The sequence below is a fragment of the Fonsecaea nubica genome (genome assembly GCF_001646965.1).
Source record: "Fonsecaea nubica strain CBS 269.64 chromosome Unknown Scaff45, whole genome shotgun sequence".
NCBI lineage: Eukaryota > Fungi > Ascomycota > Eurotiomycetes > Chaetothyriales > Herpotrichiellaceae > Fonsecaea > Fonsecaea nubica.
In genome coordinates, this window is record NW_019173718.1 from 149883 (window position 1) to 170056 (window position 20174).

At 52.6% G+C, this 20174-nt stretch overlaps 9 protein-coding genes across 9 annotated transcripts; 3 read left to right on the forward strand and 6 right to left on the reverse strand.

Moving 5' to 3' along the window:
- Positions 1-1662: 1662 nt before the first annotated feature.
- On the forward strand, positions 1663-3070 carry AYO20_06874 (hypothetical protein; the record flags this gene model as incomplete). Its single annotated transcript, XM_022645162.1, has 4 exons — positions 1663-1793; positions 1846-2221; positions 2272-2959; positions 3021-3070. The coding sequence occupies 4 exons, from the start codon at positions 1663-1665 to the stop codon at positions 3068-3070; spliced, it is 1245 nt and encodes a 414-aa protein (XP_022498875.1).
- A 1699-nt stretch (positions 3071-4769) lies between these two features.
- AYO20_06875 (hypothetical protein) lies at positions 4770-5528 on the reverse strand (the record flags this gene model as incomplete). Its single annotated transcript, XM_022645163.1, has 1 exon — positions 4770-5528. One exon carries the CDS (start codon positions 5526-5528, stop codon positions 4770-4772), a length of 759 nt encoding a protein of 252 aa, XP_022498876.1.
- Positions 5529-6513: 985 nt separating this feature from the next.
- Positions 6514-7269, forward strand: AYO20_06876 (hypothetical protein; the record flags this gene model as incomplete). The annotated part of the gene is made up of 1 exon (XM_022645164.1): positions 6514-7269. One exon carries the CDS (start codon positions 6514-6516, stop codon positions 7267-7269), a length of 756 nt encoding a protein of 251 aa, XP_022498877.1.
- A 165-nt stretch (positions 7270-7434) lies between these two features.
- AYO20_06877 (hypothetical protein) lies at positions 7435-8745 on the reverse strand (the record flags this gene model as incomplete). The annotated part of the gene is made up of 1 exon (XM_022645165.1): positions 7435-8745. The coding sequence occupies one exon, from the start codon at positions 8743-8745 to the stop codon at positions 7435-7437; it is 1311 nt and encodes a 436-aa protein (XP_022498878.1).
- A 983-nt stretch (positions 8746-9728) lies between these two features.
- Positions 9729-11351, forward strand: AYO20_06878 (hypothetical protein; the record flags this gene model as incomplete). The annotated part of the gene is made up of 1 exon (XM_022645166.1): positions 9729-11351. The coding sequence occupies one exon, from the start codon at positions 9729-9731 to the stop codon at positions 11349-11351; it is 1623 nt and encodes a 540-aa protein (XP_022498879.1).
- A 1025-nt stretch (positions 11352-12376) lies between these two features.
- Positions 12377-13132, reverse strand: AYO20_06879 (60S ribosomal protein L36; the record flags this gene model as incomplete). The annotated part of the gene is made up of 3 exons (XM_022645167.1): positions 12377-12460; positions 12663-12845; positions 13076-13132. 3 exons carry the CDS (start codon positions 13130-13132, stop codon positions 12377-12379), a joined length of 324 nt encoding a protein of 107 aa, XP_022498880.1.
- A 323-nt stretch (positions 13133-13455) lies between these two features.
- AYO20_06880 (hypothetical protein) lies at positions 13456-14841 on the reverse strand (the record flags this gene model as incomplete). The annotated part of the gene is made up of 1 exon (XM_022645168.1): positions 13456-14841. One exon carries the CDS (start codon positions 14839-14841, stop codon positions 13456-13458), a length of 1386 nt encoding a protein of 461 aa, XP_022498881.1.
- Positions 14842-15134: 293 nt separating this feature from the next.
- On the reverse strand, positions 15135-16892 carry AYO20_06881 (hypothetical protein; the record flags this gene model as incomplete). The annotated part of the gene is made up of 1 exon (XM_022645169.1): positions 15135-16892. One exon carries the CDS (start codon positions 16890-16892, stop codon positions 15135-15137), a length of 1758 nt encoding a protein of 585 aa, XP_022498882.1.
- Positions 16893-17265: 373 nt separating this feature from the next.
- Positions 17266-19780, reverse strand: AYO20_06882 (hypothetical protein; the record flags this gene model as incomplete). The annotated part of the gene is made up of 4 exons (XM_022645170.1): positions 17266-18934; positions 18981-19207; positions 19256-19621; positions 19745-19780. 4 exons carry the CDS (start codon positions 19778-19780, stop codon positions 17266-17268), a joined length of 2298 nt encoding a protein of 765 aa, XP_022498883.1.
- Between the last annotated feature and the right edge of the window lie 394 nt (positions 19781-20174).

The window sequence follows — 20174 nt, forward strand, 5'->3', positions numbered from 1 at the left end:
GCCATGGACTGCTCTCAGTCGCTGGAAATATAGAGCACTATATCAACACACCACTGTGTCAGCAAAGGTCTCTACTTATTGACAAAACTCCCATGTTCACTTGCAGCTACTCTCGCTGAAAGCACCATCGCCTTGCTTTGTTTCCCCCCTGCTATTTTGCGCCACTAGTTTGCGGGGGCAGCATGTCGAAGAACGTACCATTATTCCCTCTGACGAACGCATCACCATATTTGCGTCGCAGCTTCCCGTCTACATATTCACTGCACTTCTCCAGTGCGATATTCATGTACCCGTCCACGCTCTGCAGTTCACCTTTGTAGACCACGCCAGAATTGAGCTTGACAGTCACGGGCACGCCGATGATCGAGGATAGGAAGGAGGCTGGGTCTTTGGGGTCCGAACTCGAGGGCGCAGCTCCGGGCGAGTTGTGGTTTTCCATTTTCGAGAGGGGATCGACGGGATACAGGAACGGAGGGTGAAGGGAGAGAAAAGAGACGGAGGTGAAGACAGGGCAGACGAGACTGCGCGAAAAGTCAAAGAGGGATTATCAGAAAGGCGTTCGGGTGTGATTTGGATCAGATGAAAGGAGTCTGTAGTTTTGTGGGGGATCAGTTTGAGCTGCGTGATAGAGTAGAGCCTTATAGGGAGCATTGGAGCTAGACAATAGAGTGTGGAGAGACTACGGAATCATTCCTTGGCGTAACGAGGCTGTCATCGTCCTTGACTCCAACTTGTACATAATCATCTTTCGACTCTCTATCCACCGAAACAACATTACCCTCCCCAACACATGGATGCTGGAAGCCACGCGAAGCTGTTGACCGGGTGTGTCGCTGTCACTTAACGACTGCTCGATCCCTTCAATTGGAAGAGCAGCATCTATAAGTCCAATGGTGAACCTTGTGTACCCATGATTGGCACTTGGGCCGTCATCTATGGACTGTCTCCGACTACCTAGAGGTTCTCCAGGGTGCAGTAAAATGCCCTTGGCACGTTAGAAGTGCCTGTAGAACAACAGCAGGGCATATCTTTCCCCTCTTCCTCCCAAAAAGAATATGAAGATGCCACCCTTGTAGGTCTGAGTGACCCATACTCTAGACATACCTCAGCTAGAATGGTTGGTGTCGAAATAATCAACGAGGTCAGATGTGACCGGCTGAAGTTTGTCCCTCATCCTCTAGCCCCCGGGACGATCCAAGATATGCAGTGGAACTGAGACGGTGCGCAATAGCACCCGTTCGAAGAAATATCTGGCCAACACGTCGAAGTGCGGCTGCAGGTCTTCCTATGCCACCTTTGGACATCAATGCTGTACGAGTGCTGCACCAATCTTCGTGCGCACTACTGACAGGTCGAGGACAGGTTCTGTGTCAGCGCTTCAATTGAGTCGTTGATAAGACTCGAACAATGCTCCCCTGGGATTCGTCTTTCACGCCCGATTGTTGACAGTGTATTGCACGCCATGTCGAGTCCAGCAGCATCACAGGGCTCTATTGCCCTAACACTAATTCCTCTCATGTTTGCTGGCTGCGTGGTCAGCTATCTCGTTGGAATCTATCGCAGTTACCAGAAGCTTAGCCACTTCAAAGCGCCCCCTCTAGCTGCGTTCACCAGCCATCAATGCTCGCATGCCAACCGCCCAGAAAGAGGCGCTCAAGAAATATGGGAAGCTGGCCAAGCGCCAACTACGAGGTCGAGGCTGACAGTTATGATGCAGGGTCGCCGGCACGGATAGGCCCCAGTCTCTTGGTCACGGATGACCCCGAGCTGCTGAGGCACATGAGTGCTCCTAGGTCTAAATGGACGCGGAGCTCGTGGTACGAGGGCATGAAGCTAGAACCCCAGAGCCAACCACATCTTCTCGGAACGCGATGAACGACGACATGCCGAGATGAGATCGAAGACGATAGGGGCAGTAAATCCACCCGAGCTATATGCGTTTCCTGTAACTTTGGTGTTGATGGTCTTGATTGTGCTGACCGGTGACAAGTATTCTGGGAAAGAGGTTGACGCGCTGGAATCCGACATTGACGAGAACCTGCAGAGGCTGCTAGCCCTGATTAGACGACAGTATAACGGGAAGCCTCTTGACATGTCACTGGTGGCATCTTTCTTCACCTTGGATGTGCTGAGCCAAATCGCATTTGGGGATGCTTTTGGCTTCTTCGCCGCCAAGAGAGATCTCTACAATTTGAATGAGATCGCAAACCAATTCTTCAAGGTGACAGAGTTGATCCTCAATCACGATACTCTGCGCACATTCATCCAAAGCCGGCCGATGCAGAAACTATGGGCTCCGAGAGGCACAGAGATGAGTTCGGCCAGGGTCGGATCATCGGTATCGCTCAAAAAGCAGTCGCTGAACGCTACCGGCCGGGTGCCAAGGTCAAAAGGGACATTCTTGGACACGTCGCAAAAGGACTCAGTCAGACACAGGTTGAGGCTGAGTCACACCTGCAGATCATCGCTGGCTCCGATTCGACGTCTTCTGCTCTACGCATAACAATGATGTTGTTGATCGGCAGTCCAGTGGCGTCCCAAAAGCTCGTTACCGAGATCGACAGGGCGGTTGCAAACGGCAAAATCTCCTGCCAGATCGTCAGGTGTAGTGAGGCCGCCGAGCTCGAGTATCTATCTGCCTGTATCTGGGAAGGTATCAGAATGTTCCCCCCTTTGTTCGGCCTTCTGAGCAACCTCGCTCCCCCTGAGGGTGGTACAGTAAACGGAGTCTTCTTCCCACCGGGGACCGAAGTGGCTTTCTGTTGCGAGGGGGTTGGGCGGAGAACGGACGTATTTGGAGCAGACGCAGATCTGTATCGCCCTGATAGATGGCTACAACCCGATCCGGAAGTCAAGGCCAGGTACTTGAGAACAGCGGATCTGACGTTTGGGAGCGGTAGACTTGCATGTCTGGGCAAGAGTATTGCCATGATGGAAGTACACAAGGCGTTCGTCGGAGGTGAGCTGACACTGTCGTGTACCTGTATGTATCTGCCTTGTGATCCTGACAATTAATCTAGCTGCTTCGGGACTTCGAACGGGCCCTCGTGGATCCAATCAAGGGTGCTAGATCGATCGCCCATGGCACATCTGGGTCCAGGAGAATATGATGCTAGTAGCATCGGCCCGGCAGCTTTAGCTGCAGGAGCCGGGGGCTGTGCAGAGGACTCGAAATTTTGCATAGAGGCCCTCGTCGCTTAACAGGTCAACAGACACGAAGGGCGTGTTACAGAAATAGCCAGACGTGACGATGTCTGTCTGCAGCACCCAAGCTATGCTAGTGTTAAACGTCGATCAGAACCCGCGGGTTTCACAATGACTTCACTTGTCACGGGACGTATCTGAAACTTACGAACAGAACTTTCTAAACATGGACACAAACCATGATGATTGCAGCTGGTGTTTGTTATTTCAACAGTCCTTTTTTCTAGCGTTGGTGGTAGACCGATGTATTTAGGGGCCACCTGTTCCCGTGGCTCAGCCTCGATGAGATCGATATCCCATCACCACATCAAAGCGCCTCCGCCAACCACGTCTCTCCACCCCCGCTTTTGGTCTCCTTTATGCAAAGGACTACTCGGTACTACCTTTGTTGTTACAGGAGATAGTCTCCAGACGATCCAGCTAAGCCGAGAAATAGTAAACCCATATAATACCCGCGCGGGATCCTCACGAGTTTGTACTAGAATAATATGGAGTCCGTTTAGCTGGTGCCAAAGTAAAGTTCTTGGCGCTTTTTTTTTCCATGTGGGTAAGTTATCTTACGGAGTCCCGAGTAATTACAATAATCTTGATGATTATGGACGAGGTAGTCGTGTGGAGGCCACCAAGACTTATGCTAGTTTGGGTACAAAACCAATCAGTGTGTTCACGCTAATATTATAAACATCCGACATAGGTATAGTAAGCTGCGGTGGACCCTTTCCAAGAGGGAAAGTACACAATCTCACGCGGCACCGATGTATGTATGTATTTGGCTTATCTGAGGGGGGTGGGGGGGGGGGGGGGGGCGATGCCTAACACAACCTACGAAGTACCTAATAGGTATCTTCGATACCTTGGTCACCTATACAAAATGTCACTAAGGGCGCCACATGCTCACTCGTAGCCACCACGTGTGAGATTTTGAAACGATGTACCGCTGAGCAGCAGTAGCAGTTGTAGTACTTCTCGTACGAAAAGGGGGGACGCCTCCCTCTTTGTTTTTGATTTCATCTGCTTTTTTTATGGGGTTGGTTTTCCACCTTTGCAATACCTTTGTAAATTGTCGTTTCATAGATTGCCGTTCTATTTCTGTCTGTCTGTCCCCTGAACCAGTGCACCTGGAGGAGCACACAACTCGGTAGTAGATGTGTCATTTCCACACGTGCCCGGCTTCGAATCAATTGACCAATCAACCAGCCGACTAGTCGATGTTGTCAGGACTCGATATTATGCCTCCCGCTACAAGACAGAGCTTCCTGTTAGTTTTTGGGTAGACTGCTGGGTACGGCAGCGGGAAGACAAGAGACAAGGACAGATGAATGGTAGTAAGAGCATTTCCTGATTTTTGACTAAAATTTAGAACAACCCAAGTGACTGAATCCATCCCGTTTCTTTGTCGCTTTACTTGGTCATATATAGAAGAAACAAAAAACAGTGAGAGGCTCCAGGTACAAGAGACAAAAGGACGATAGGCTAGAGATGGAAAAACAACCCAAAAACAACCCAAAAACCAGTCGCTCGCGAGTTCGCCATGTCGATTGAAGTTGGTCGCGGACTTGATCCCCCTAAATGGCCTGGCCGTAATGAACGTTGGGGTCATCATCCTCATCGTAATCTGGGTCGAAGTGGTTCGGGTTCTGATCGTCCTCGTCTTCAGGCCAGTGACCCCCGCCTTCCTCGTCCTCATCTTCGTCCCAACCCAGGTCGTTGAGGAGTGCTTCGTGGTCTGCTAGAGCACTTTGAGTGTTGTGAAATGTTTGGGCGTCTCGCTGACGTGCGTGACCGAACACGGCGTCATCGTCGACCTCCCAGTCTGGTATCTCTTCGGGATGCTGTCCTCCCTGACCCTGCATACCTGGATGCTGAGTGACACCTGCTGCCAGCCCTGCCATACGAGATGGACGTGGAGTGGCACCCAATGACTGCGGTGTCACGCCTGCTGGATTCGCTGTGATACCTGCTGGGTGTGAAACGACACCCGCTGGATTCGCTGTGATACCTGATGGATGCGAAACGACACCCGCTGGATTCAGGGAGGAAGACTGAGGATGGGCAACAGGTGGATGTTGAGGTCCCTGAGCAGGCTGGTGAGGGGGTTGCTGCATGGGTTGATGGGCGGGACCTCCTGTGGGTGGAGGGGCAGATGCACCTTTTGGCGGTGCATGGCGGTTTGGTCCAGGTCTTGGGGCATGAAGTGATGCTACCGGTTGAACTGGACCTGCGTGAAATGGATCGGGATCAGCCTGCGCTCCGTAAAGCGTACTTGCCGGTCGCTGCTGAGGCAGTGGAGGCGGCTTCGGCTTCGGCTTTTTGAAGAAAGACATGGCAGGCCAGCTGAGCCCCTAGATTGAGAGGGTAGAGCAAAAGAAAGAACCTCGAATTGAAATCCAACGGGTCCAGAGAAAGATGATCCAACTGTCGAACTGTTAGAAGGGACCTTGTGTGTGTGCGTGTGTGCAGAGTAAAATCCTGTTGATCGTATGGAATGCTACTGACGCCCATCTTTATAAGGAGCATAGTTTCTATATACCAACCATCTGTTGCTGCGCCTCGCCGGAATAGACCCCACGAACTCTACACAATCCACCAGGGTCACGTCCAAACACGCTACATTGTTTTCTGGGGCCTCACATAGTCTTGTGGACCATCAACGGCTCACCAAAGGCTTGTGATGAAAAAAGAACTGACCACCCCGCCACCGGTATATCTGTGGGGCAAGGAAGTGACAAAATCTGCCATCCACTAGCCATGCCCATCAAGGAACGAATCCCTCATGGACTTTAAGCTCGCCGTCTTGGCTGGCTTATATCTGACCTGACTCAGAGAAGGCGGAAGCGAATCGCTGTCCTCTGTATATCGGACCTCCGCTTTACAACCTCTAGTATCAGATAGTATGTACATTAAAGGTTGGCGAGGATAACTAGCATGTATTTCTTAATATATGACTTATATATCCCAGAGGACTCTCTCGTCTGCGCCTATTTCCCTAGTCAGTAGTGCCTTCCTTTCTGGTGATGGTGATCAGAAAAGCCGTAAAGGGGTCGTCTTGGCGCCAAGCCTCAGTATTTTTCAATCCCTCCCTGGCTGCCTGGCACTCCTGGCAACACTCCTGAACAAGTACATCCCCAATCCCCCAAGTACAAACGCCGAGCCGATTGCACGCCGTCTTTTGTAGAGTATTCTTTTCTCGGCCATCGGGATCGATCTGGATTCACTGATCTTGTCCTGACCGTCAGATCTCGGGCGTTTGGAGTCTTTGTAATTCGAAAGTCTTGCAACCCGACCAGTTCTCAACCTTGGCTTTCTACAATGTCACCAAAGCCACTACCGACAGACCTGCCCACTTACACCTTTCGGTCCGCCCGAGATTTTGAGACTTTCCTCGAGCGTGAGCACACCACTGCCCCTGGATGCTATGTTAAGCTCGCGAAGAAGTCGGCGTGCGAGCCGTCGGTTTCGTCAGCTGAGGCGGTCGAGATAGCTTTATGTTTTGGGTGGATCGACGGCCGTGCAAACGGCTTCGATGAGAACTGGTGGTTGGTGCGATATACTCCGCGCCGGTCGAAAAGTATTTGGTCCCGAAAGAACGTGAATACGGTGACCAGACTGGTCCAGGAAGGTAGGATGCGCCCAGCGGGCATTGCTGCCGTTGATGCTGCCAAAGCGGATGGTCGCTGGGCTCGCGCCTACGACGGCCCAGCGACGATAGCTGTGTCGGACGATCTTGCTGCCGCCCTCGCTGCCGTGCCTGCGGCGTCTTCTTTCTTCGAAGCTCTGAGCAAGTCAGAGCGGTACGCGGTGCTCTGGCGCATACAGACAGCGTCCCCTCAAAATCGAGCGAAGCGGATCGAAGCACTCGTCCAGATGCTAGCCGTTGGGAATGTACCCGGCCGAACAGTAAAACCCCAAACGCTCCCTAAGGACAGACAAGCCGTGAAGAAAGCGGTGGCGAAAAATTCTACAGTGAAGCAAAAGCTGGCTACGGAAGACATACCCACTGGCCAGCCTCTGCCAACGGCAGAATCCAGACAGCCTCGACGTTCTGGGCTGCGGCCACGAAGCTGAAGCACCTACTTTGTGGACTGGGCAGGCTGCTAATGAGATTGTCGAGTTTACACCGATGGATTGAACCTTCACTGAACGCTCACGTCCAACAGTGGCTTCTACCAGACCTTTGCCTCAAACCACCAATATTTCGCCTCGACGCAGAACATCTACCTTCGACCAGTCCTATACCTGAACTTGCGTCCATTCTGGAAATTCAAGATCCTCCCGCTTTATCGACATCATGTTCCGATCGTCGACGTATTCTCGCAGTGGCAGGTCCTCGAATTGGCTCCGGTTTCCGATGTTCATGCCTCTTTTCTGGATCAAGCGTGCGTACTCCATGGTTCTTCGCACGAACTCCGCGTGGTCGCCGGTCTTGAGATACTCGACGAGCATGAGGACGTCGAACGCAGCTTGGCTTGTACTAGCGACGGTGTGTGGCCTGAACCCAGCGAGTGCATCCCCGATAAGCACAACCTTGCCACCATAGAAGTCATTGGTCGGAGTGATCACGTCTGTGATACACTGCACAAATGGCTTCTTCGTCTTCTCGACCATCTCGGACATCTGTGGTGGAAGACGGTCTCTGCCGCGCTGTTTGACCATCTCCCAAGCCTCGGGCCGCATCATTCCAGGTGGGATGGTCAGGCGCCTCCGCTTGCCATCCTTGTCAGTCATCACCTTTTCAAGTTCTTGCTCGCCTTCGGAAAAGTTTGTGTACCAGACAAAATTCAGCAGTCGTTTCCCTGGCTCCATCGCCCCATCGGTCCCAGGGATGGTGTACGTCAGATTTTGAATGCCTGGAGCATGGAAGAAAGTAAACTTCTCCACGAATACTTTCCTGGCTTCCTCAGTAGCCTCGTTCTCCGGTACCGTGCCCCTTATCACGCAATAGCCTGCATATTTTCGCTCGACTTCAGGACACAGTATCTTCCGGATGGTCGAACTCGGCCCATCAGCGCCGACAAGCATATCCCCGACGATTGACACCTTCTCGCCATCAGTCGTATCATAGAGTACCCTTATCTGATCACCTTCCTCTTGGAAACTTGTCACCGTACAGCCATACCGATAATCGATCCTGCCGTCGCCAGGCTGGGGCCCGGGGACTTTGCAGTATCCGCTCTGCTGGTGGTCATAGTTGGCGCGGAGCATGTAATAGCACAAGTCCCAACTTGTCATGGTCTGTTTCATGACTTCCTCATGGACAACTTTGCCTGACTGATCGAGATACATTCGTTTCTGAGACGTGACGGCGACCGGTCGCTTGCAACGGTCGTAGCGTTCGAAGAAGGAGAGGGTATCGCCTCCCGCGACAATACCGGCACCTTGGTTCTCGAGCAGGTTCGTTGGGTTGCGTTCCAGAATTGTCGTGTCATAGCCATGCTGCTTGAGCGCTACGCCGGTGAAGAGGCCACCGAGGGAGCCGCCTACAATGATGATGTGTTTGGGCCTGCGTGCTGTGGGGGCACCATTGAGCTGTGACCCTGCCATTTTGTTTGTTATCAACCAGCAGAATGTTTTCAATATGGTGGGAGAGACGGATGGCAGAATACATGCGAACGCACATGGTTCGGATCATCAAACCCAGAAGAACATTACGTCTCGCATGCACTCTCGCTCCACGGACGGTTGCCGGCCGATGGAGAAAAGCCACATCATCCTCTGTAGGGAGATTGGGCAACTGGGGGAGGAGAAGCACGTCGACCTTGGGGAAGTGCTCATCATGATTAGGTTTCGATCAACAGTGATTAGTTGGATCTCCTCAGGGCTCGGTGGAATGGGGATGGGCATTTCAATAATGATCTACAACCCCGCATGGATCCTGCATCATTTCCTCCTAATGAGTTGGTAGTTAGTGGCACCAAGGCCCCGTCGTGCCCAGTCAAGCCAGTCCAGCCCCCAGCCTTACGAGGCTGTGAAGGGGAAATGCAACCAATGCCCCGAGCAAGGAGGGAGGAGGGAGAAGAGACAGTACCGAGTACAAGTGTCGAGTACGAATCAAGAACGGGGGTGTATAAGGCGAGAACATCCCAGAATTGGGTGACCCTACTCGGTACATGGGGAGTGCTATCACAAGCACATACAGAGGTAGGCAGGCTACCTCTAGAGGGTGAGGTTAGGGGAGGGGGAGCGGGTTCACCTTAACTAATGTACCTCGTACCGAGTAATAATTAATAGGTAAAACTCGCCCTTTGTTAGACATCCAGGCATTGTCCCCCAAAAGCGGCGACACTGCCCACCAAATCTGGCGGGACATTTTCCCTTGCACCGTACCACGCGCGTGCACGCCTACAATAACGCGTGGGAGACACAAAGAGCTTTGTCCCCCGCGCCTCGAAATTCCTGCGCCCGTCGACTCGAGGAATTCAAAGTTCCCACCGTTCGCACGCTTGTGCATGCCAACCTCCCCTGGAGAATGCACAAAGCGAATCTGCCAGACCAGCCAGGAACTTCCCCTCGATCACCGCGAAAGTATGACTAGCAGTGGCGGTGGTGGCGGTGTGAAACGGTCCCTGTTCAGTAAGTCCGCTGTAAGAGCTGCGGTACCTGCGGTCACGAATTCGGCCTTGACAGCGGGCGGCGGCGGCGGATCGATCTTCGGTCGCAATGTCAATTACGAGGACATTGTCCGCGCAGAGAGGGCGCAGCGGGAGAGGAAGGCCGCAAAGGCCAAGGCGCGCAGCGGCGGCGCAGGGGAAAAGAGGAAAAAGAGCGAGGGTCCTGACGCGAAGAAGCGCAGAATATCCGCAGATGATTGCGACGTTGGAAGCGGTTCGGCGAGTGAAGTTGAGAAGAGGAAGAAGGAGGACAAGATTCGAGAAAGACCTGTGACGCGCAGCACGCCGACGAAGCGCAAGGACTTGCAGAGGGGGCTGGAGGCGTTGCCAAAGACACGGCCGTCTCCACGTCCCAAGGAGGCCGTGAAGAGTACCACTATTTATCTCGATGACGGAGATGGAGAGGAGGCCGAAGACGACGTCCCAATCATACTCACCTACGCAAAGCCGAAGAACGCGGGACCTGATCTGTTGACCGAAAAGGACTCGGACGAGGAGGATGAATACCTACGCCTGCTGAAGCAGAAGGCACGCGAAAAGGCTCGACTTCAGCGTCAGGGCGGCCAAACGATTCTGAGATCTAGCACTCCGCCTGATCGACAACCCTCAATTGCCCGCGAAGATATTGATCCGAATTCACCTGCCGGTGTGCGTTCGCAGGGGACCAGCCGGCCAGCTTCGTCTAATTCCGTCCAAGACTTCGAAGCGTCAGCCGCACGCACACACAACCCCCCCGAACCAGAAAATGACCCAGAAGTCAAGATCATGATCCAGTCCCAGATCCCCGGTACCAATTCCCTCATCGTCAAGCGGAAGGCATCGCAATCCCTGAAACAGGTCAAGGAGTTTTGGTGCCGGAAATTCGACCTCGAAGACTCCGTCGCCAGGCAAGTCTTCTTGACGTGGAAAGGGACGAGACTGTTCGACTCGACCACGATGCGCGGCATCATTCGGGGATTGAAGAAGGACTACCACCGGCAGCAACGGCCACGAAGTTTAAGCCTGGGCATTGAGGATGTGGAGGAGAACGCAGACGGTGATGCTGGATACGACTCCAGCAGCGCCAAGGATCCCAGTGGAGGGCATATCATGCTCGAAGCCATGACGCCCGAGCTCTACGACCAGAGACTGCGCGAGAAAGACCGTCTTCGGCAACGACAACGATCGCTACTCACTTCTTCAGCCGATGGAAGCGAAGACGAGGACGAGGATGGAGGCGACGCAGACCAGGAGGGAAGAGAGCACGACACAGAAGCCGCAAGAGCTCCCTTGCAAACAGCGGCGGCAGCAGCAGTAGCAGAAAGAGACAAAGGTGCAATCGTCATCCGACTGGTAAGCAAGGACCTGGAACCCATGCAGCTACGGGTGCGGCCGAACACCACGATCGGCAAGATCATGCGCGGGTTCGCGGCGACGAGGAAAGTCGACGAAGCAAAGACGCCGTGGTTGATTTTCGACGGCGAAAGACTCGACAAAGAGAGCACAGTCGAAGAAGTCGGCTTTGAGGACGAGGACGAAGTCGAGGTTAGTATCCGATGATTGGGGAAGATCTTTCATCACAGTGGCTGCTGGTTCACCTACACATGTAGTAGTTTGTACTTGAGAAGGAGACATGATTTGATGTGAGATGTGAGCGTAATATGGGAATGGGAATGGAAAGGGGGACTGAATCGCTGGAGTGCCTCCCTAGGCGTAGGTCTCTGGCCTCTAGACTCCCCCAGACGGATCTATCAAGGAAGGTGAGCGAAATACTGTAGGGCATGCCACTCACTAAGCCAGGCAGAGTGCTGGTACTCACGACGATGACGAGTCTACGCATTTCATTACTGCATTGAATTGCATCACACTGCTTCAATTTTCAGTAGATCACTGGAATTGGAACCGTGCGTTCGTGGCAGAAACAGGGTCGCATGCACACTAGACTCCTCTTCATGTGGGTAGGCAGGTACGCAGGGTAGGTAGTAAAAAGGTAGGGAAGGGCAGAGCGAGCGAAACAAAACTTGTCTTCTGAACCGCCACGCAAGAAGTGGGAAGAAAAATGTTTCTAGGGAAAGTCGGAGGAAGGGGTTTTATGGTTCTTTTCTCTGGCATGGTATTTTCGTTTCTGCTTCAAAGATCAAGCCAAGGTTGAGGAAGTAAGGTTGTCGTCTCAACCTGCAACCTGCTGTGGTTACAGGTTTCGCACCCCTGGGAGACCTTGATCGCTGGCTGGATTGCCGGTAGGTAGAATGGCTAGTCAGCTAGCTAATCAACCAGACAGACAACCAACCGACCGACCAACCGGCCAGCCAGCCAGCCAGCCTCGAAGGAACAGATTTCCCTCGTGTTCAACAGCGCCGTAAAATGCTTTTTTGTCCATCTCTCGGAAATTGTTTGGTCTCTGGTTGATCGGCAAACATCCCGCCCACCCAACGGTCTTCTCCTCCCCTAGCCTCGAGAGGTCTTGTGCCTCGACAGTCGGCTCCGTTCATCCCTCTCCCCATCACTTTACAACTCCCTCATCTCCGTCGTCAAAGAGCATTTGTGCCCAATAGTAGAACCAGGGTAGAAAATGTTGTCGATGTTTAATGGGCCCCAGTTCTTCTGGCCTCGGCGATGACACGCTGCAGCTCGTCGACCTTTCTCTTCGCACGGCCGAAAGTACCGAGCTATACAATGACACAAAACGTTAGCTTTCTAGGGATCTTGCGATTTTGTTGCCTGTTTGCATTCCACACAAGTTCCAGGTCCAACAGTGTGAACACGAAAATCGCAGCGCAAGGCTGGGAGTCCAGGACGTGTATCTCCACAGAAAGACTTCTTGTGTGTATACAGCGAGCAGCAGGGATGGTATTGTAGGTCGAAACGTACCCGCTTCTTGGCCAACTTTCTCGCACGCTTGTCCTTGCTGTTCCTCAACAATTCAATGACACGTCGCTCGTACGGTGCCAGGCCGGCGACTTCCTTGACGATTTCGCGGACGAAGGCCGTGCGCTTGCTGAGGGAGCCCTTGCGCCGGGAGATCCGAGGCTTGGTGGTGATGGGTGTGACTTTCTGTGAGAGGGAAAATATGACATATTAGCATTCTTGCCTGTTTGCGGAGGCTGGCACCATCTGGGTTGAAAGGGAAAATGTCGAGTTCGGCCTCCTTCTCGTCACCATCCTCCTCCTCGCCATCTGTTGAAAGCATCCGTGGTGTACCATAATTTTTTTTTCGATTGGAGGAGGCCGACCTGAAAGAGGAGGGGGTTGGGTTTACACGGCCAGGGAAAGAGAATACTCACATGGCCCTTGTTCAAGCCGACAATGATGCCGGACTTCTCAGTGCGTTCTTTCGCCATCTTGAACGGTCTGATGAGTTGGCGAAAGCGAGACTGAGGAATAAGCTGGAGACAGTGAGGGTTCGTTGGTGTGCAAATTGATTTCTGGGCGCAGTTGGCGGCAACTTTTCGCATTCAAGGTGGACGGAAAGTTTGCCGAATGTGTGGGCTCCGAATTAGGGATGGCGCCACGTAGTCTTGGCATTACCTTGGGCTCTGCTGCGAGTGAGGCATCACTTGTCTCCAACTACCTCATATTTGGATCTGATACTCACTCCAACGCCAATTTCCCTCGTTGTAGATTGGAAGACTCGACCTCGAGTCCAAATGACCTCTGCACAGAGTTACAGTTTCAACGCATGCGTCACTAATCTCTTATATCCCTCCAACGCCTCCTCCATATCCCCCACGGTAAGCCCCTCGTCCTTGCCATGGGCCACAAGAATACTCCCTGGCCCGTAGAGATACTTCTTGACCCCTTCCTCGACATCCAGATTCGGCACATCGGTCCCGTAGTTCACCGTGATCGTTTCGAAACCATCCACGTCTGCATCCAACGGTATGGGCCCGTATCCTTGAGAGAACTGCAGTTCCAACCAGCCCTCGGGGTCGGCCTTTCGCACCGCGTCCGTGACGATTCTGCGAACGTCTGGGACAGTTCCCCCTGCGAGCCTGAAGGTCACGTCGGCCATGGCAAACTCGGGGACGACGTTGCCCGCCACACCTCCCTGCATGAATCCAACATTCACCGTAGACTTGCCGTACTTGTCGCTCCTGGGCAGTCCGCCCTCCTCCTCGGGTGCATCTCCCAATCCATCCAGAGCCACAAGTGCGGGCAGGATCATACTATTAGCACTCCTCCCAAGCCATGGATAACCGCTGTGCGCCGCTTTACCACGTGCGCGTAGAGAGAGCATCTCAATCCCCTTGTGGCCAGTTGCTAGTTTGCCCTCCGTGGGCTCGCCGAAGAGAATTGCTTTGTAGTCGTCGCGGGTGTCTTTGTAGAGCTGCGACGAGGAGAAGTGGCGCATGCCATCGCCCCTCGTTTCCTCGCCTACCACAAACAGCAGCGCAAGGTCAGAAGGGGAGACGGACGTGGAAATGGCGGGGTCCGCGAGCAGGTCCAACGCGGCTTGGATTTGAACAGCCACGCAAGCTTTGTCGTCGACCGTCCCGCGACCGGAGATGAGTATATCCCTGCGCGAGAACGATGTCGTAGAACCAGAGTTGTCTCCCTTCGTGGGGAGAGACAGCGAGTACGGGATATGCGGCGGGACCGTGTCAATGTGCGACGTCAAGAGTACCTTTGGCAGGCTTCGTTCCTCCCCGGCAGACGCAGCGGAGCGCCCATACTGCGCAACATCCGGGTAGGCATAGATGTTGAATCTCTCCTTTGTGCTGCTGCTGCTGCTTGTCGAACCCAGTGCCGATGGCGGCGGCACACTCTGCGTAAGCACCGTAAAGTTGTGCGCTTCCAGAATCGAGACCAGGAGCTTCCCCACTGCCGCCTCATTATCCGAAATCGATTCGACTTCGCAAATGGCACGATGCAGCGACAACAAGGGCGAAGCAGCTATCACATCCGAGAGCTCACCATGGTCGAGAGTGTGCCCGCCCAGAGCTAAAGACGGCTGTTGTATCGCATGTTGTTGATCCTGCACGGGGGCGATCAAGGCGTGGAGTGTATAGACTGGGAGCAATGCCAATGCAAAGCGTTGGACTAGCTTCATGACTTTCAGCCAATGTCGACACCTTCACTTACAAGCACATGAGATGCAATGACGAGATTTGCTTGATGGTGTCGAAATGAAGAGAGGTCGATAAGAGCTGCGAGTAGACGAGATCGCCGTTTGATCCTCTCCTGCCGCTCCACCGCAGGTCACGAAATCGCGGATCTCACCGCTGGCCAGAAGTAATTACCTACGACAAGCTACATGCATCTAAAGTCGGACATGTCTTTTCCTTTTTGGCATAAAATAAAACTGGGAGCTGATACACTCTTTCAATTCAAGACTGTCGTGGTTCAACCTTGAGTTGTTTTCACTCCATTCGTTGCCTTGGCCTTCTTCTTTTCTCTCCGTCGTTCCCATACCATCAGGTAACCCTCTCTCGTGAAAAGCGTTTCAGATTCTGCTCGTTCGAGCCAGAGATCTTGTATTTCCAGCCATTCCGGGAGATCAGTTCGCTGAGCATATGCAACAGCCTTGTCCCTCAGTTGAACCTTCCATGCCACTTTCTGACCCTCGGCCCCAGCAGCTTTGTTCGCGGCGTCGGCGGCATTAGTATCTTCACCCCCAGCACTAGAAATCGATGTCGTATCCAAAATAATGTTTGCAACCATGTCGTAAAGGATTGGCTCCCCGGGTGGGTGGACCGCCGGGTTAGGTTCGACGTAAGGTGACATGTCCAGCCCTCGAGGAGAAGGAAATGTTACAATGGTCGGGTTCCTCTCGGAAACAAATTTATTCCGACTGAATCGCTTGATATGGAATAGAAGGTAGGGAGGAAGCGGGTGTAGAAGTCGATGTCGTAGTCGATGAGCCGCTCTCTCCATGGCATTCAGCCCGTTATATTTCTGTAACAGGTTGGTCAGAGGGACTTGAGGGATGATATTCTTGGATTCGACCGCATCTCGAAAGAGCGGCACTGGAGGGAGATCTAGCGTCAGGATGAGGAACGGATGCAGGTCCGTCTTAATGTTGGACGACTCTTCAAATCTGAGTCGATCGCCCGTCGTGTCGGATTTCGCTGTGATTTCTTGTGACTCAACGCGCAATTTCCCTTGAAAACACTTGTAGATGGGTGATGAGAGCGCCTTGCGCGAACCTCCTAACGTACTGTGCAGGTTGTTGAGGAGCCACGCGAGCAGATCCACAGGGTCAGATTGGTGTGTCAGAGTAAATCTTTTCGACGATCGCAGGGCAATCTCCTGCAATAGTTCGTGCGGCGAGACGTGAGATCGAAACGCCCTTGGGTTCCAAAGCTTGCGGACCAGCGTGCTGAAGCGCACTGGTAACTGCGACGCCGTGTGTGGAAACTCTTGCAGGAGGAAGAAATCCCTCAAGGGCGAGATATGTGCCAACGCCTGCACAACAACATTGAGATAGTCGTTGGCTTTGATGTTGTTCATTCCCATAAAACCTGGCCTGTACCGCTTGTGGGCAAGGTCTGTTGACTCCTTCGGATCCTTGTCTAGCATTTTGACCTCCTCTTCCGTGTATTTTGGATCCACCACGTACTTGATATCGTCCAAACTCTTGTTGTGCACCTCATAGCCCTCGGGTAGGACGTAGACCTTCTTCGTTTCCATGTTGATGAAGACATGATGATCGACTTCGAGCGCGTGCAGATAGGCGTGAGACTTTGGGCCTCGCCCTTGGAAGTATTTGCCGCATACCAGGCAGGCGTAGACATTGATGTTGGAGAGGGTAACGGAGCAGAGTTTCTCAAAGTCGAAATCGAGCAAGGATCGATTGATGGTGTCAAGATAGAGATCGTCGTAGCCTTCTGCGGGAGCATTTTGTCGCAGGGGCGCAGCCGATAACCGATCGTCTTCCACGTCTGATTCGACTTCTTCTTCTTCATCCCCTTGTTCCCCTGTCATCCTCTCAGAGACACCGGCGCCATTTGTAGGTTGGGCGTCCCGGCTTTGAGAAGTATTCAGACCACCATGCGCACGGGGCTCTTCCTCTAGTACATCTTCAACACGCGCTTTCTTGCTTGCCGGGGATGCACTGACGAGAACGCCCTCCAAGGGCTCTTCTGATTTTCTTTTTGACATCGAAATTGAGCGCTCTGTATCTGGTAGAATATGGTTTGTACAATCAGTCAAGCGTTCAGAAAATTGCAACTGCGCAATAATTCGACGCGGAGAAGCCTTCCGGCAAGTGATTGGTTGGATTTCAGCCTCGCGGCTCTGCGTTCCTCCTCACGACAGGATCAAAGCACTAGCCGATAAACTTGAGTCTACATATTAGCCCAACCTACAACCTGACAGCAGTTGCAGGGAGGCGAACATATTCTCTAGAGCCAGGTTTCTTTCTCCTTCAAAGGAAATCAAATCGACTTCTCGCATGACCAAGTGGCCGGGTATCTTTTGGGTACATTTCGCGAAACACTTTTCAACTGCCCATCGGCTCGATTCCAATTAGACCTCATATGTTCCCCCAGCCGAATCTCTCACCCAGTCTCATTGTTATCCGAGCACCAATTCCCCATATCACAAAATTTACCAGGCCTTGTATGCCGATCGTGAGGGCCCAATTACCCCAGAATTGCCATCTTTGCATCATAGAAAGGTCTCGCACCCGCATTCCCGAAGTGGGAGGCCATACATCTCCAAGCAATGAGGAAGTCGTGGCCCTTTGTTGATCTGCAGATTGGTGAGAGAGGAACCCTCGAGCTAGCGACCTTAAGAACAGGATGTCAAGCGGGAGCAGGACAATAGACTCAATGATCGAGGTCGTGTAATGTGCGAAAGCTTCAGCCGGGTGATTGGACAGGATAGTCACGCGATAAAGACTCTCGTCGGTGTTACCCGGATCTCTCGATTGCGATTGACGACGTTGCAGCATCCCGTCTCCCATTGTTGGTGCGTCTTGTTCTATGACGGTCGGACGGCGCACAGGCCGTGGTGTTGTGTGGGGTAAACTCGCCGCACGAGATATGCCCGGGACAGGGGAAATAGGAGACGGAGTCCGCTGTAGAGGAGAGCCTGAGGATGGAATCGGAGGAATTGGAGATGCTGCATCCGGCGTAGCTGGAACCGGGCTGGCTGTTCGTCGCTCTCCGGAATCCGTAGTGTCCGGGAGACCAGGCTCAAGAAGGGTCTCCAATGGAACGGCAGGCTGTAGACTCTCCGTATCCACGACTGGACTGTCTGAAGACGGGAGATAGAGAGGATCACCGGTCTCTTGGTGCGGGTCGCTCCAGTCAAGGAGATCTTCATCGTTTGCATTTTCTACAATCTGATCATCGCCGAATTGTCCCTCTCCTAGCTCAATCTCACGTTCAGCATTGTCTTGAGCCTCGTGCGCAGTGCCGTGGCCTGTGTCCACTTCCGTGAGGAGTGGTCCATCTTGGGGGTCTGGTGTCGAGGTAAATGCTGGACTGGACGCTCGGAAGCTCACATCGTCGGCCAACTCGAATATGTCAATCATGGAGTGATCCGGATCCAAGTTGAAGTCGTGAAAGGCAGAACGTATAGCCATGACTCGAAGGGTTCTTGGGGCTCGTCTGAGATCAAGTTCACGGTTCTGTCGATATAATGCTCGGTAGTGCATGGCACTCCGTCCTAGTAACTCCCTTTCAATATTTGGGCTCAATTCGACTGCCAAGGGAACTCTTTGTGTCTGAATGATCCGGACCCAAAACCATAAAGAGGCTGGAATTATTGCCTGAATAGTGTCTCTCATGGACCGTGGGCTCGATCCACTCGATTCACCGAAAATAGCCTCTTCCAGTTCAATAGAGGCGGTCTCAAGGTTCAGATTTCTGGCACTTTGTAGCGATATTCGATCTGGCCGGTCGGGCTTCGCTACCATCTGGCGGACCAGAACATAGACTTTTTTGAAGAGATAGTTGCCAAGCAGGTCTCTGATGAAAGCTAAGACAAAAGGACTGGAAATTATCTTTACTAGTGATGGGATCAAGGCCCTGCAGGACCAGTCTGACACGCCGGGCGACATGCTAACAGGGGACTGACCACTGAAGCGTACCAAGGCAGTCCAGGAGGGCGCAGGGTGAAGCGGGATGAGGTTGAGCGATTGTAAGATGGAATAGGCGTAGAACGGGTACTCGAAGGCAAACCATAGGACTTGTAAGCTACCTAAAGTCAGTGAAATGTCGTCAAAGCCGCAGGATTGCTCACCTTGACCGGCGCATTATCCTGCTGATATTTGCTAACCCTAGAGCTGATGCTGGGCGTGCTGGCCTCGAAACTCTGTCATCCTCTAGTATCGCAATTCTGAGCAGTTGGCTGATCCTCGCAATTGTGCCAGGGACGAAGCCAGCAAACAGGAAAGCGCTCGGGCCCATGATACTCCATTCCGAGAAGAGCATCTGTGGAACAGGCAATCCTAAGTAGGACTTGAAAGTCTGGGCACGTCAGCTGCGGCGAAGTGGGTAGTTGGCCGGTTTACTTACCAGAAGACGCCGGCGAAAGTTGACTGTCCAGTGGGTAGCAACATTTTGAACAACAGTCTCGACGATCTCGCAGTAAGCGCCAGTAGCATGCTCGTCTAAGAGAAGTCGATATCGCTGCGCATCATTCATCGATTGCCACCGAGATTGCTGCATTTGTGCTTTGCGAACAACGACACCGACCGTGGACAGGGCTTCATTTTGGGCTCGAAGCAGTCGTCTCCTCAACGTCTCAGAAGCAGGATTTCTTGGATGACCTCGATCGTCGAATTGTTGAATATAGTTGCGGTCTGTTCGACGCTGCACGTTCGGTCCAAGGATGAACTCCCCATTCTCATCTTCCAGCGGAGGTCCAAAAGGAGATCGTCCCTAATATCAACTGTCAGATGTCTAGATGCAACTTGATTGTATCCATGACAAAAGTGGTTAAATTGTTATGAGAAGGGAGTACTTCGGCATTCCGGAAGCTCTTCACACCGCATGATCTCTTACCAAAGCTAGACGAGCAATATGTGACTGTCGACCCATTTGCGTGGCTGGTTGAATACGCTCTTTGGCAATTGAAGGGGCAAACGGATTAAATGCATCAGTGGCTCTGGTCGAAGGGAGTGCGTTCAAACATTACATATGAAGACAGTAGAAGTCGGAATCCATCAAGCAGGAGCTGCTCATGTTCAACGTAGCTACTTTGAACCACTATCCATGTCATTGATATGGTTCTAGAGAGGAAAGATGGGCGAGAGGCTGAACAGGGCAACCAGAGGTCCTAAATGCCAAGACAATTCAAACCAGCGTGAAGTTTAGCCTGCATTGAGGAGAAAATCGACGCCGTTTTGTACTCAATATCCCTTTTTTCCTTTGTACCGATGAGTTGATACGATGCCATTAGGCCTCATAGAAAGTGTTCAGACGGCAGCTTGAT